This window comes from Drosophila guanche, unplaced genomic scaffold, assembly GCF_900245975.1.
Source record: "Drosophila guanche unplaced genomic scaffold, DGUA_6, whole genome shotgun sequence".
In the NCBI taxonomy this organism is placed as follows: domain Eukaryota; kingdom Metazoa; phylum Arthropoda; class Insecta; order Diptera; family Drosophilidae; genus Drosophila; species Drosophila guanche.
In genome coordinates this window covers 5,275,221-5,287,357 of record NW_022995746.1, presented here as the reverse complement: position 1 = coordinate 5,287,357, position 12,137 = coordinate 5,275,221, and the positions used below count along the sequence as shown (strand labels likewise).

At 48.2% G+C, this 12,137-nt stretch overlaps 4 protein-coding genes across 5 annotated transcripts in view; 2 read left to right on the top strand and 2 right to left on the bottom strand.

Annotated features, from left to right (window-relative positions):
- Positions 1-2,834, top strand: part of LOC117582583 (bone morphogenetic protein receptor type-1B) — a 59,104-nt gene extending 56,270 nt beyond the window's left edge. For both annotated transcript variants that reach the window (XM_034270429.1, XM_034270430.1), the window contains 2 exons: positions 294-481; positions 550-2,834. In XM_034270429.1, coding sequence (XP_034126320.1) covers positions 294-481; positions 550-1,857 — 1,496 coding nt within the window. In that variant the 3' untranslated portion in view covers positions 1,858-2,834. The remainder of the gene's footprint in view (positions 1-293; positions 482-549) is intronic.
- A 114-nt stretch (positions 2,835-2,948) lies between these two features.
- LOC117582589 (troponin C) lies at positions 2,949-3,843 on the bottom strand. Its single transcript, XM_034270435.1, has 3 exons — positions 3,684-3,843; positions 3,174-3,591; positions 2,949-3,100 (listed from the first exon to the last, which is right to left on the bottom strand). Exons 1-3 carry the CDS (start codon positions 3,684-3,686, stop codon positions 3,072-3,074), a joined length of 450 nt encoding a protein of 149 aa, XP_034126326.1. The 5' UTR covers positions 3,687-3,843; the 3' UTR covers positions 2,949-3,071.
- Positions 3,844-6,700: 2,857 nt separating this feature from the next.
- Positions 6,701-9,271, top strand: LOC117582586 (TBC1 domain family member 19). Its single transcript, XM_034270433.1, has 8 exons — positions 6,701-7,044; positions 7,107-7,196; positions 7,646-7,832; positions 7,893-7,986; positions 8,043-8,295; positions 8,360-8,829; positions 8,889-8,970; positions 9,031-9,271. Exons 1-8 carry the CDS (start codon positions 6,877-6,879, stop codon positions 9,202-9,204), a joined length of 1,518 nt encoding a protein of 505 aa, XP_034126324.1. The 5' UTR covers positions 6,701-6,876; the 3' UTR covers positions 9,205-9,271.
- On the bottom strand, positions 9,270-11,114 carry LOC117582588 (probable cytochrome P450 28d1). Its single transcript, XM_034270434.1, has 5 exons — positions 10,854-11,114; positions 10,656-10,794; positions 9,855-10,590; positions 9,512-9,781; positions 9,270-9,455 (listed from the first exon to the last, which is right to left on the bottom strand). Exons 1-5 carry the CDS (start codon positions 11,045-11,047, stop codon positions 9,289-9,291), a joined length of 1,506 nt encoding a protein of 501 aa, XP_034126325.1. The 5' UTR covers positions 11,048-11,114; the 3' UTR covers positions 9,270-9,288.
- Between the last annotated feature and the right edge of the window lie 1,023 nt (positions 11,115-12,137).

Genomic DNA, 12,137 nt, shown 5'->3' with positions numbered 1-12,137 from the left:
ATTCTTGATGTTTAGAACGATTTAAGGTAATTTTTATAGCATCTTCAAAGTATTTTGGCTTAACAATTGATCCACATCGAAAGTGCAAACGGAGAGGCACAGCAAAACTCTGCAAGTCATGCACACGACATGTAATTTTTGTTATTTTCTGATTCACACACATTCCCTTCTGCTGCTTTCGCTTGTGCAACCTAGAAAAAGGAGCAGTAAGGAGCATAGATTGATGCTCAAATGTATTTTATTCGCAGTCAAATTTTTTATGAACCTTACTTATTCCCCTCTTCCACTTACAGCCCGCTCCCTGACCTGCTACTGCGATGGAAGTTGCCCAGGCAATGTGAGCAATGGAACCTGCGAGACGCGACCCGGCGGCAGCTGCTTCAGTGCCGTCCAGGAGCTGTACGACGAGACGAGTGGAATGTACGAGGAAGAGCGCACATACGGCTGCATGCCACCCGAAGACAATGGCGGCCTACTCATGGTAAGTCCTCTGTCGCACATCCACCCCAAAGAATTGCCTTGCTAATTCTGTTTTCTTGCGATTTGCAGTGCAAAGTGGCCGCTGTACCGCACCTGCATGGCAAGAATATTGTGTGCTGCGACAAGGAGGATCTGTGCAATCGCGACCTGCATCCCACATTCACGCCGAAGATGACAACGCCGGCGCCGGAGCTGCCCGTGAGCAGCGAGTCCGTGCACACGCTGGCCCTGTGCGCCTCCATCATTGTGTGCCTGTCCGTGTTCATGCTGATTGTGGCGACACTCTGCCTCACGTACAAGCGGCGGGAGAAGCTGCGCAAGCAGCCCCGCCTCATCAACTCCATGTACAACTCTCAGCTGTCGCCGCTGTCCCAGCTGGTGGAGCAGAGCTCGGGCTCGGGCTCGGGACTGCCGCTGCTGGTGCAACGGACCATCGCCAAGCAGATCCAGATGGTGCGGCTGGTGGGCAAGGGACGGTACGGTGAGGTGTGGCTGGCCAAGTGGCGGGACGAGCGTGTGGCCGTCAAGACCTTCTTCACCACCGAGGAGGCATCGTGGTTCCGCGAGACAGAGATCTATCAGACAGTCCTCATGCGCCACGAGAACATACTCGGCTTCATTGCGGCCGACATCAAGGGCAATGGCAGCTGGACACAGATGCTGCTGATCACCGACTACCATGAGATGGGCAGCCTGCACGATTACCTCTCCATGTCGGTGATCAATCCGCAGAAGCTGCAGCTCCTCGCCTACTCCCTGGCCTCGGGCCTGGCCCATCTGCATGACGAGATCTTCGGCACGCCCGGCAAGCCGGCCATCGCCCATCGCGACATCAAGAGCAAGAACATTCTGGTGAAGCGGAACGGACAGTGCGCCATCGCGGACTTTGGCCTGGCGGTCAAGTACAACTCGGAGCTGGATGAGATTCACATTGCGCAGAACACACGCGTCGGCACGCGGCGCTACATGGCGCCCGAGGTGCTCAGCCAGGCCCTGAATGCCCAGCAGTTCGAGGAGTTCAAGCGGGCCGACATGTACTCCGTGGGCCTGGTGCTGTGGGAGATGGCACGCCGCTGCTACACACCCATTTCGGGCACCAAGACAACCACCTGCGAGGACTATGCACTGCCCTACCACGATGTGGTGCCCTCGGATCCCACCTTCGAGGACATGCACGCCGTTGTGTGTGTCAAGGGTTTCCGACCGCCAATACCAGCACGCTGGCAGGAGGACGATGTCCTCGCCACCATCTCCAAGATCATGCTGGAGTGCTGGCATCCGAATCCCACAGTGCGACTGACGGCACTGCGCGTCAAGAAGACGCTGGGACGACTCGAGGCGGACTGCCTCATCGATGTGCCCATGAAGATTGTCTAGGAGAGGGTCTCCCGTGCCCTAAGTGCATATTAAATATTAGTTATGTTGTGTAGTCTCTCGTTCTAGGTTTGACCTAAGTTGCATTTAGTTTTTCCCTGTTTTTTTCCCGTAAGAAAGGACTCTAGCTGTTAGTTTTTCTTGCTTAGACTTAAGTAAGTTTGTCTTTCTGTCAGAGTTGTTTGCCTATTGCTAAGGGCAGCGGCACTGAAATTCTGCCAATTATTTCATTTAAGCGAGTATCTAAATAAGTTCTCTTCTGTGTCCCATTAAGTGCCCAATGCAAAAATCTTTGGTTAGAAAAATGCTTTAACTATTTGAGAAATATTATATGCAAAAACACACACACACACACACACACACACTATATTCTATGTGCAAAAATGCAAAATTTCGTTGTAAATTAATATTTGTGGTAAAAGTTTAAGTTTTGTGCCAGCTTTGTGTACCGAACTGATCGGAACAATTGAGTTAATGCTGCATACATATATATAGTTCTATGTACTGTTCATAGTTAAGTGTATTTAAGTGTAATCTTTGCCACCGTCTTGTGGCAAGTTACTAAAATGCTGCCTTATGTAAAATCAACACAGAATTAGTTGCCTTAAGACACGTTGTGTAAAGACAGAAAGAAGTAAGCCAGAAAGCTTACATGTAGAACGTTCTCTCACCCCTCCATTTAACTTACAAAATATACATATATATATATATATATATACACTATATACCATGTACTATGTGGCGATATGTGCCTGCAGTTCTTTTGTTTTTTGTTTGATTCTTTGTAAATATGGCAAACAAGTTTTATGGGCCGCCAAACCTACAGATTTATATAGGAGTATATGGTATAAATATATTATATATATTATCGTTATAAGCGATGCTGTAAATACTTACTTATACGCAAGTAACTCTAGCTCTAACTCTAACTCTAAACTGTTTAACTTAACGATTAAACGATTGAGCGATTGAATGTGTAATGCGATCTTTCAGTTGTTCGTCACTTTTGCACACTTTTCATTCTTTGTTTTTCAGTTTGTTTTGTTGAGTATTTGCGCATAGAGACGCATAGCTAAGACAAGAACTAAAGTTTGTACGAAAGCGTTTAGTTAATTTATTTAAAAATAATAAAAAATTATTATTAAACCCAAAAGCTTCATTTTCCACGTTGGTTTTATCGTCTAAATATCAGCAAATAATGAATGAACGAATGCCAGCTACTCGCCCGCCATCATCTCCATGAATTCTGCCAAAGAAAACGTCCAACAATTAATGGGCATCTCTATGAGTAGGTTAAGGTTTACGGATCCAGCACTCACCGTCAAAGTCCACAGTGCCTGAGCCGTCCGTGTCAATCTCGGCAATGATGCCATCCAAATCGCTGGAGGAGAGCTTGTCATCCAGAGCGGCTAGGATCTCCTTGAGAGTGGAGGTGGTGATGTAACCATTGCCCTCGCGATCGTACAAGCGGAAGGCCTCCTTCAGTTCCTTTTGAATGGCCTCGGCATCCTCCTCCTCCAGGAAATGGGCAGCAATGGCACAGAAGCCATCGAAATTCACCTTGCCCGTATCCTCCGGGTCATTGTCGTCGACCAGCGCCTGCAGCTCGCTCTCCTCGAACATCTGACCCATGCTGTTGAGGATCGTCTTGAGGCGCAGTGTCTCAATGAAGCCCGTCTTTTGTGTGTCGAACATTTGGAATGCCTTGCGCATGATGTCCATTTTCTCGTCGTCCTCCTGCGTTAAGCATTAAGCGGAAAAACGTTAGTTCACGGCACGGTACGGCACGGCTGATTGCACAATCAGGAAAATAAAACGCGGATAGATACCATTTTGTATCTGTGTGTGTGTGTGAGTGTGTGGGTGTGTGTGTGTGTGTGTGTTTGGGTATCTCCAATTCCGATCGGTCTGCTCTGCGGCTGCTCTCTGTCCTAGAATGCGTTCCAACTGCGTTGGCCTGCGGGCGCGCACTAAACCGATCGTCTGGCCAAGATCATTATTTATAAACGGCATAATTTGCTTAGTGGAAGCATCACGCAGCGGCAGCGGCAGCGACAGCGGCAGCCCACCTCAGCAGAGGCAGAAGTCAGAAGGCAGCAGCGGCAGCCTCATCCATCCATCTGTCCATCCTGCAGACGGGGGGGAGGTACTCATACACATTCATATGTACTCGCATTTGTTGCTTTCAGCTTTCAGCTTTCAGCTTTTTTGGCGCAACACTTTATTAACAGGCATCGGAATGCGGCTGGGAGTGTAGCATACGGCAGGGGTGGCAGGAGGCTGGATTGGAGGTAGACTGATTCTGCCCAGACGCAACAATCTCAATCAGATCAAAGTGCTAACACACAGGTGCACCCACAGGTTGCGTGGGGGGGGGGGGGGGGATTTGGGTTTCGGTTTTTGGGTGTCGGCTGATGCCTAAGGTCGGGCCAAAGCAATGACGACGTCACTCCTCCTCCATCATCTTTTTTTTGCCGCAGCGCACGCCACAGTTATGCAAAGAGCAGCAGCACTACACACAGACACACATCCTCCCCCCACATGCGGAAAGTGTGTGTCCGGCTGTCTCTCTGTCTGTCCGTCGTTCGGTCGGTCACTCAGTCACTAAAAATCGACTATAAACGTCTTCACAATCAGTCACAAAATCAGCGCGATTTTCTCACGGTAATTGTATTTTTAGTACTTTATAGCAATTTTTGTCCATATGATCGTGAGTGGGCCAGATGCCCATGGTGGTGCCCAGTTCCACAAGTTCCACAGCTGCTGCTCTCTCTCTCTCTCTCTCTCTCTCTATCTCTCTCTTGCAAATTGTTTTCTGCGCAAAAATGTTGATTTGGGTTTATACTTTTTTGTTGTTGCGCTAAAACAAACAAACAGGCAAATGGACATCAAGGAAGATGGACAGGCCGGGCCGCCCAAGTGTGGTGGGGGTTGGGGATGGGTTTTTGTTGCTGTTGTTCTCTGTTCGAGTATCTGTGGGTTAACCTTCCGGCGGCGGCATTTGTTGGCAAAGGCAGCAGCAAACAGCAGCAGCAACTTTTGATGGTCATTTGATTTTTATTATTTATGACAAAACGTGAAACACTTTTGGAATGTGTCCCCAGTACAGAAGGGGGGGGGGGGGGGGGGGGGGGGGGGGGGGGGGGGGGGGGGGGGGGGAAGGGGGTAGGTGCGTCTCAATTGTTTTTACATATTTCAAAATATGAAATTATGTATGCCCCCTCGGCGAAAATAGACCCAATGATGACCATACTGCCGGTGGCACAAGTTCTAATTCCGGTGCTGACATGCAATTTAAGGCAAGATTTACGATGTAATTACCACAACAAATGACAGAAGCCAGGAGCGTACTCACAGCGAAAGTTTGCCCCACCTGGAGGTGAAAATACCACTGGGGGGACACTTGCTGTTTCCGTAAATGGATCAAAGAACTTCCATCATTTGGGACTTAATTCGAATTTTTAATTATAAGCTAGGCGTATTGGATTTTTCTTTTGAGGAAAAATAGCTTCTTATATAGATCAAAGCATCTTTAAAGATTCAAATTGAATTAAGTGCTCATCAGGTAAGTCTATTACCCAAACAATATTTTCTGACTGGCTTTGGTTCAGTATTTCGTTTCCGTTCAATATTTTTAGAGTAGCCCCGAATTGGGCCCCTGCTTCAGAAATTCAATTACAAATGTTCCGCATGTACAGACATATGCAAAAATGTCTGTATTTATGTACGAATCGTCATCGTCCGGCTGAACGAACCGAAATTGATTTAAATAGTTTATGCAACGTGATGCATCTCGTCCGACAATCAGAACTCTGAGTGAACTGGACGAAGTCGGTTCGACGATATAATTGGGTATCCTAAATGGAACCTTTTCCATTTGTTCCTGTATACGTTTGAGGGATGTGAATAAAATGTTGTATTACCTAAAGGTATTTCACAATCCCAATCAGAACGAGCTGTGGCATTGCCTCCGCCAGACGAGTATTAATTACCAGAAAGATGTGCATACATTTAATTTGAAATAGATTGTATTTTTCAATTCGATGACAATGAAATTGTTATATGACATCAGTGTGAATACTGCAGATAGAATTGATTGATTAGACTGGAGATACCACTGACCATTCAGATTCTCTGACTACTCTTCTCCACAGGGACAAGGAGGCAAAGTCAACCATTGTAAACCGCCATGGTTTGAGTTTTCTATTTGGTATGAGGCCAGGGTCAATTACTATTAATATTATTACCATAATGCAGAAAGCTGCCATTTGGAAAGCAATAAAAGGAATGCTTTGATGACTTATTATGTTGAAAGAGTCAGTGAAAATTTGTACAAGTACAGACAATTCCTGTACGTACTTCAATGCAACAAATAATACGCAAAATTTGCCGAATTTCATGTATTTTTGGGGAAATATAATGCCATGTGGTGTGGGCTTTTCCACCTTTGTCCATTATGAGTGGGTTTTTCGATTTTGCCCCATGGCAATCAACAGCAACAGCGTCAATCAATTCGTCAACTCGTTGGCCCAGATGACAGATGCCAAAGCCAAAAGAGAGCTTCCTCTTGGCCACATTGTGCAATGTGCAGCCCGCCCCCAAGTCTGTGGGTGTGCCGAGAAGGCAATTTCACGCGCCTTTTAATGTATTTATAATGGAATTTGTTGGTTGCGAGGGGCGGCTAGCCAAAAGCCAAAAGCCAAAAGCGAAAAGCGAAAAGCGAAACCAATTCAAATCGAATCGAGTGAAACCAAACAAGTGTGTGCATTCCGTAACTATGAAGCGACGACAGCTACGGATGCAGTCAGTCAGTTGAGTCGAGCTCAAATCCAAATCAAAGCAGGCGACAGACAATGTTTGATCGATAAAAGTCAAACGACTGTTGTGTGTTAGAAAGTCTCAACGTTTTGGGGCTGCTAATCACAACTCCGCTCCGACACAAAGTAAATATTTAGTAAGTAGTAAGCATTAGAGGAAGACTGAGCCACGCGCCACGCGGCACGCACACGCGACACAGCGACAATGGAGGAGCTGCAGGATGCCAGCATACACCACATGACCGCGAGGGTTATTTCGGCCATTAAGACCACCAAATGCTATGAGCCCATCTACAAGGAGCTGCAGCGTCTCGCCTGCAGTCCCAATGTGGATCCCATCGATATGCGCAACACGCTGGAGGAGGCCATCAAGGTTAGACAGAAGAATTACCTATAAAATAAGCCATATCTAAATCCATTTCTGTGTTCATCAAGGGAGCCGGCCTGGAGACGGAGATACGGAACATTGTCTACAATCTGGTGCGCAGTCGTCTGTGCAAGCCAGAGGCCACCAAACAGCTATCGGTGAGTAATCTCCCACACACACAGGGTGGATTGTGTTCGTGCTAGGAGCCTATATGATTTTTTGACCGTAACATTAAGCAAAGGCACAAGCTTTGCGCTTTAGAGCAGTGTCTTTCTCTTTCTGCCCTTCTGTCTGATTAAAGCTGCTGCGTGTAAACAATGCGTGCAGCCTCTCTGACATGAAAGCTCTACGTGCAGCCGGTCCAACTGAGACGCTCGGATCGCGAGAGTGAGCTTTAGCTGGCTCTCAGAGCGCTAACAGAAAGCGCCAACAGTGAGCTGTTATCGTTAATCGTGTGGGCTGTTAGCGGATCTCGAGGTAACAGGCTGTTAATCAGTGCTGTTAACAGCGCTTTTGCTTTGCCTTTTGTATTGCCTTTAAGCAGCTGCAAGTCGTTGAATGTCTCTGCCCCTCTCTTACCATCAACCGTTGTACTTTTTCCTTGCAGAAAACCACTTTAAGTGATCCTCTGGGCTATTTGAAGCGAGCCGGCGTACTGTGGGATCGACGTGTGCGCAAGAGCTTGAACGCCATGTGCTCGGAGCTGAAGGTACCACTCCATGGACAGCCACGCATCAGCGCAGATCGCGAGGATTTTATGGCCAAATGGAATGAGCTGAGCAACTACAGCATGGGTGAGAGGGGTGCAGCGCCAATGCAGCTCCAAAGTTCATGAATTCTAATGCAATTTTCAGATCTGGCCAACTATCGACCTGTGTACGCGCCCAAGGATCTGCTGGAGGTGTTGCTCTCTCTGAAAGGACCCGCCAAGACCACCGAAAGTACAGAGTAAGCAGCAGCCTGCTCCTTCCTTCAGCTTTTGCTTAACTCAATCTCACGCACAGCCAAATTCCTCAATGGGAATTCTCGCACATTGCGCTGCCCGTGAAGAATCTGTTTGAGCTGCGAGCACACTTTGCGGATCTGTTGCGCAGTGACGGCTACTTGGGTGTGCCGGATCTGACGACGCAGTGCCAGCGCATACTGGAGGGTCGCCATGCGCCCATGTGTCAGCATTTCCTGAAGAAGGGCTGCACGCCGGCGCCATATCGAGGCGCACTCTGGGCCGCTGTGCTGGACAGCAAGCTGCATGACTATGTGAGGGATAATGTGGATACAAATGAGAATCCTCGCTATAATCGCACTCTCTCTCTTCCCGCAGGACATTGAACACTGGCAGAAGCTGCGTAACACAGTTTGGACCACGGATCACATTGTGGACAAGCTGGTCTTCAAGGACATCCAACTGACGGCCTCCAATGATGATCAGTACTTTGTGTTCGAGGATGTGCTCTATCAGGTGCTGCTCTGCTTCTCCCGCGACACGGACATTGGCAGCTGTGTCGACTACGAGGCATTCCCCGTGAAGGGTCGCACCTACGAGGGTCCACCCTCGGGCGTGGTGCCCTTCCATGGAATTTGCATGTTCGCCGCTCCCTTCTGCTATCTGTACGATTCACCAGTGAATCTGTACTATACATTTCGTGCATTCTATATACGATATTGCCACCGATTGACCACCATCAATACGCATCCCCAGGGCATTGTCAGCCTCTGTTTGCTGTTCGAGAAGCTCCTGCAGACCTATGAGCCACAGCTGTGGTCGCATTTCCGTGAGCTGCAGATACAACCGTGAGTACAATCGGAGTGCAATTCTGAGGATTTGTAGTAGATTTTTGATATCTTTACAGTCTGCGAGTTGTCTTCAAGTGGCTAATGCGCGCCTTTTCCGGCCATCTGCCACCCGATCAGCTGCTCATCCTCTGGGATTTGGTGCGTTACTTTCTCAGAGTACCTCCTTGCGTTTGCCTAATCTTCGTTCTCCCTTTTCAGATATTGGGCTTTGACAGCCTGGAGATCCTGCCACTGTTTGCCATTATTATTTTAAGCTTCCGCAAGGAGAGCCTCATGCAGGTGGCTTCCCTGGACAACATTGAGGCCATACTGGCGGATTTATCCTCGATCAAAGTGCTGCCCCTTGTGCAATTAGCCCTGAGTCGAGATTAAAGCAAATTCTGTGTAATTGAATAGTCTAAAAATTGTCCAAAACTTGTGAATAATACGACAAAAAGTGTGTGGTTTAGGTTAGGTTTATTGGCGCTCCTCAAAGTCCAGCCAGATGCCGCCCTTCAGGGTGGCCATGAAGTAGGTGTCATCCAATTGGTTGTCCTTTCGCGTCTTGGGATTCACTTTCATCTCAAAGTTCTGCACAACCTCGACCAGGGCGGCCTTGACTTGGGTCAGTGCAAACCGCATGCCTGTAAGCAGCGGGAAAATGAGTTTACATCTGAGTAAAATCTGCAAAGAGACCAACCTGGACACACGCGTGGCCCATCGCCGAAGCCGTAGTAGATGCCAGCCTCCCGATATTTGCGCACACCGCCATTGGCCTCCAGGAAACGTTCCGGCTTGAATACCTCCGGCTCCTCGTAGTACTCTGGATCGTGGTGCAGCGACTGAACTGGCACAATGACCACATCATCGGGATGCACGCGCACGCTCACACCGTTCCGGTTGGCAAATTCGTGGGTCTCAGTGACCACCTTGCGGGCGGCCAGTAGCGGCGGAAAAATGCGCAAAGTTTCTGCAAATGAAACAAAAAAGAACAAATCAAAGAGGGGAAATATGGGTGCGCGGTCTGTGTGGGACGGGACTACCATGAATACAGGCATCGATGTAGGGCAGCTCGCTCAGCTGCTCAAAGGACCAATCTTTGCTGCCAATCTCTTCTCGCACTTTGTGCTGCTCCGCGGGATAGCGAGCGAGCAGCAGCAGGGTGTGGGCCAGCACCTGGGCCGTTGTCTCGAACCCATCCGTGAGGAATGTCATCGTGTGCGATGTCAGCTGCACAGTGTCCAGGCCCCGCTTCTCCTGCAGCTGCAGCATGTAGTTGAGGAAATCATCGCGGTTTTGCTTCGGATTCTCCCGGCGCAGTACAATGCACTTCTCCATGATGTCAAAGAAGAACTGCTCGACGTCCTTGGCGAACAGCGCCACGCTGTAGAACTTGCGAATGGGTGGCCAGAGGTTGGCGGCCATTGTGTAGAATATGAAGCCAAAGGATTGCTCAAACACACGCTTGATCATGCCCACCAGGGGTGTGGGTGTGTCCGTGAAGCTCTGCGCGGAGATGCCCAGCACGCAGTCGGACACCACTTCGGTCGTGTAGCACAGACAAATGTCCTTGGCATTGACACCATCGGCGCTGGCCATGCGCTGCTGTCGCTTAATATAATCCACAAAAGCCCTGCACACGCTCTGCGACACTGGATAGACGGCCTTCACCCTGTTGGCTGATAGTCCGGGTGTTATCTCCGCACGCCTCTCCTTCCACTCCTCGCCATTCAGCACAAACGGATTGTTGGCCAAGATCTGGTCCACCTTTTTGTTTGTCTACAGAGAAACCATATTTGTTATGCACAAAACAAGAACTCAAAACAAGAGCGAACTTTACGCACAAACTTGCCCATTTCGTTGTCGTGAAAACTGCGAAAATCGCCCACAAATATTTTGTGTGCATATTCCGGACACAGAATCAATAGCTGTGGCATCCGCGTGTTCATCACACCCACCACATTCTCCGTGCTCTTGAACTGCCTGCAAGTAGTCAACATTAACAATCGAATAACTAAGGGTAAGGGTAAAACCTTCCCTACCTATAGATATCGTCAATGTCGTAGGCCATGTTCCGCTTTTGGGTGAAGACGCTGGGAAAGCTGCCCACAAAGGGCCATGCCTTGGCTGTCTTAATGCCACGCTTGTGCCAGTAGCTGAAGTTCCAGGTGAGAAAAATGTAGATCAAGGCCACCAGAGCGGCCAGCAGCATCAGCAATACACAAATGGGACACATAATGCGACCGGTAGACAGCACAGATGGAACCCAACTGAAGCTCAATTGAGCAGCCCGTCCAGCCAATGATTCCAATTGAACCTGATGTCATCAGCAGCAGTGGGTTGGGCTGGTGCATATCACTTGGGTTCGTCTAATAAATAAATTGATAGAACAAACTGGCCGTTTGCCCGCTGCGATTGCCGGGATGGGAACGGACAAAACAAACCACAAACATCACCCAGCCACATTTCGTTGTGTGATAAGATTCTGGCATGTTATCACGATTCAGGGCGAGAAGAGCACTCGTCCACAGAGTACATACAGATTGATATTGGCCTCTATGATTCATGGTGGTGTTAACCTTTGGCTCGTTGGCTCTCATTTTCTCCTCTAAAAAGTGGACCGTACACCCGTAAATATACTGGGAAAAGGGCTGTCCACCCAGGTCAGCGTTCACTGTGGCTTTTCCTGTAGTCTGGGAAGTAAAAAGATAACCACGCAAACACCTTTCCAAAGATACATTTCTGATTTTTGATACATTTCTTGTTGGTGTTTGAGCAATATTTACTTGTAATTAAGTATTCCGAAGCTATCTTTAGCTGTGGCAGTCGAAGGAAATACTTATGCCTAATCTCGATCTGGATGGCAGTCTCCACGAGTGACTTCCTTTTCTATTTAGCCTGTTAACCTGTTAACGTTTTATAAGGTCTGTTCCAAATAATCCATGCCCTATGTCGGAACACTCCCTATGTACTACAAACAAATATCATTATGGAGTAACTTTAACATGAAATAAAGTAATACGTAATACGCATTACAATTAATAATACAGAAAGAAGTATTAAAAAATGCCTGTAAAGTGAGAGAGGGAGAAAAGCGAACCATGCAGAGAGTAAATTTCAACGCGAGAAAGCTCATGCAAAAGCTGTTTGTGCTGGTCTCAGCCATGAAGAAAGGAGGCCTCGTCGGTGGCAGAGTTACTCGCTGCTTTTTCTTGCAGTCAGATCCCGTTTGCTCGTAATCAGCACACTCCATTGTCGTTGCCCTCTCAATCGCACTTTTCACTCGCACGAATTTCTTAGTTTTGCCGACGAGACCTCCTTATAGT

Coding starts and splice junctions, on each gene's coding strand:
- LOC117582588 (XM_034270434.1), bottom strand. CDS start 11,047: ATGTGTCCCATTTGTGTATTGCTGATGCTGCTGGCCGCTCTGGTGGCC. Junction 10,591..10,655: donor ACAACGAAATGGGCAAGTTT/GTGCGTAAAGTT, acceptor GTTTCTCTGTAG/ACAAACAAAAAGGTGGACCA. Junction 9,456..9,511: donor TGGGCCACGCGTGTGTCCAG/GTTGGTCTCTTT, acceptor CGCTGCTTACAG/GCATGCGGTTTGCACTGACC.
- LOC117582589 (XM_034270435.1), bottom strand. Junction 3,101..3,173: donor AGGCACTGTGGACTTTGACG/GTGAGTGCTGGA, acceptor TTTCTTTGGCAG/AATTCATGGAGATGATGGCG.
- LOC117582586 (XM_034270433.1), top strand. CDS start 6,877: ATGGAGGAGCTGCAGGATGCCAGCATACACCACATGACCGCGAGGGTT. Junction 7,833..7,892: donor GCTGAGCAACTACAGCATGG/GTGAGAGGGGTG, acceptor TGCAATTTTCAG/ATCTGGCCAACTATCGACCT. Junction 8,296..8,359: donor ACAGCAAGCTGCATGACTAT/GTGAGGGATAAT, acceptor CTCTTCCCGCAG/GACATTGAACACTGGCAGAA.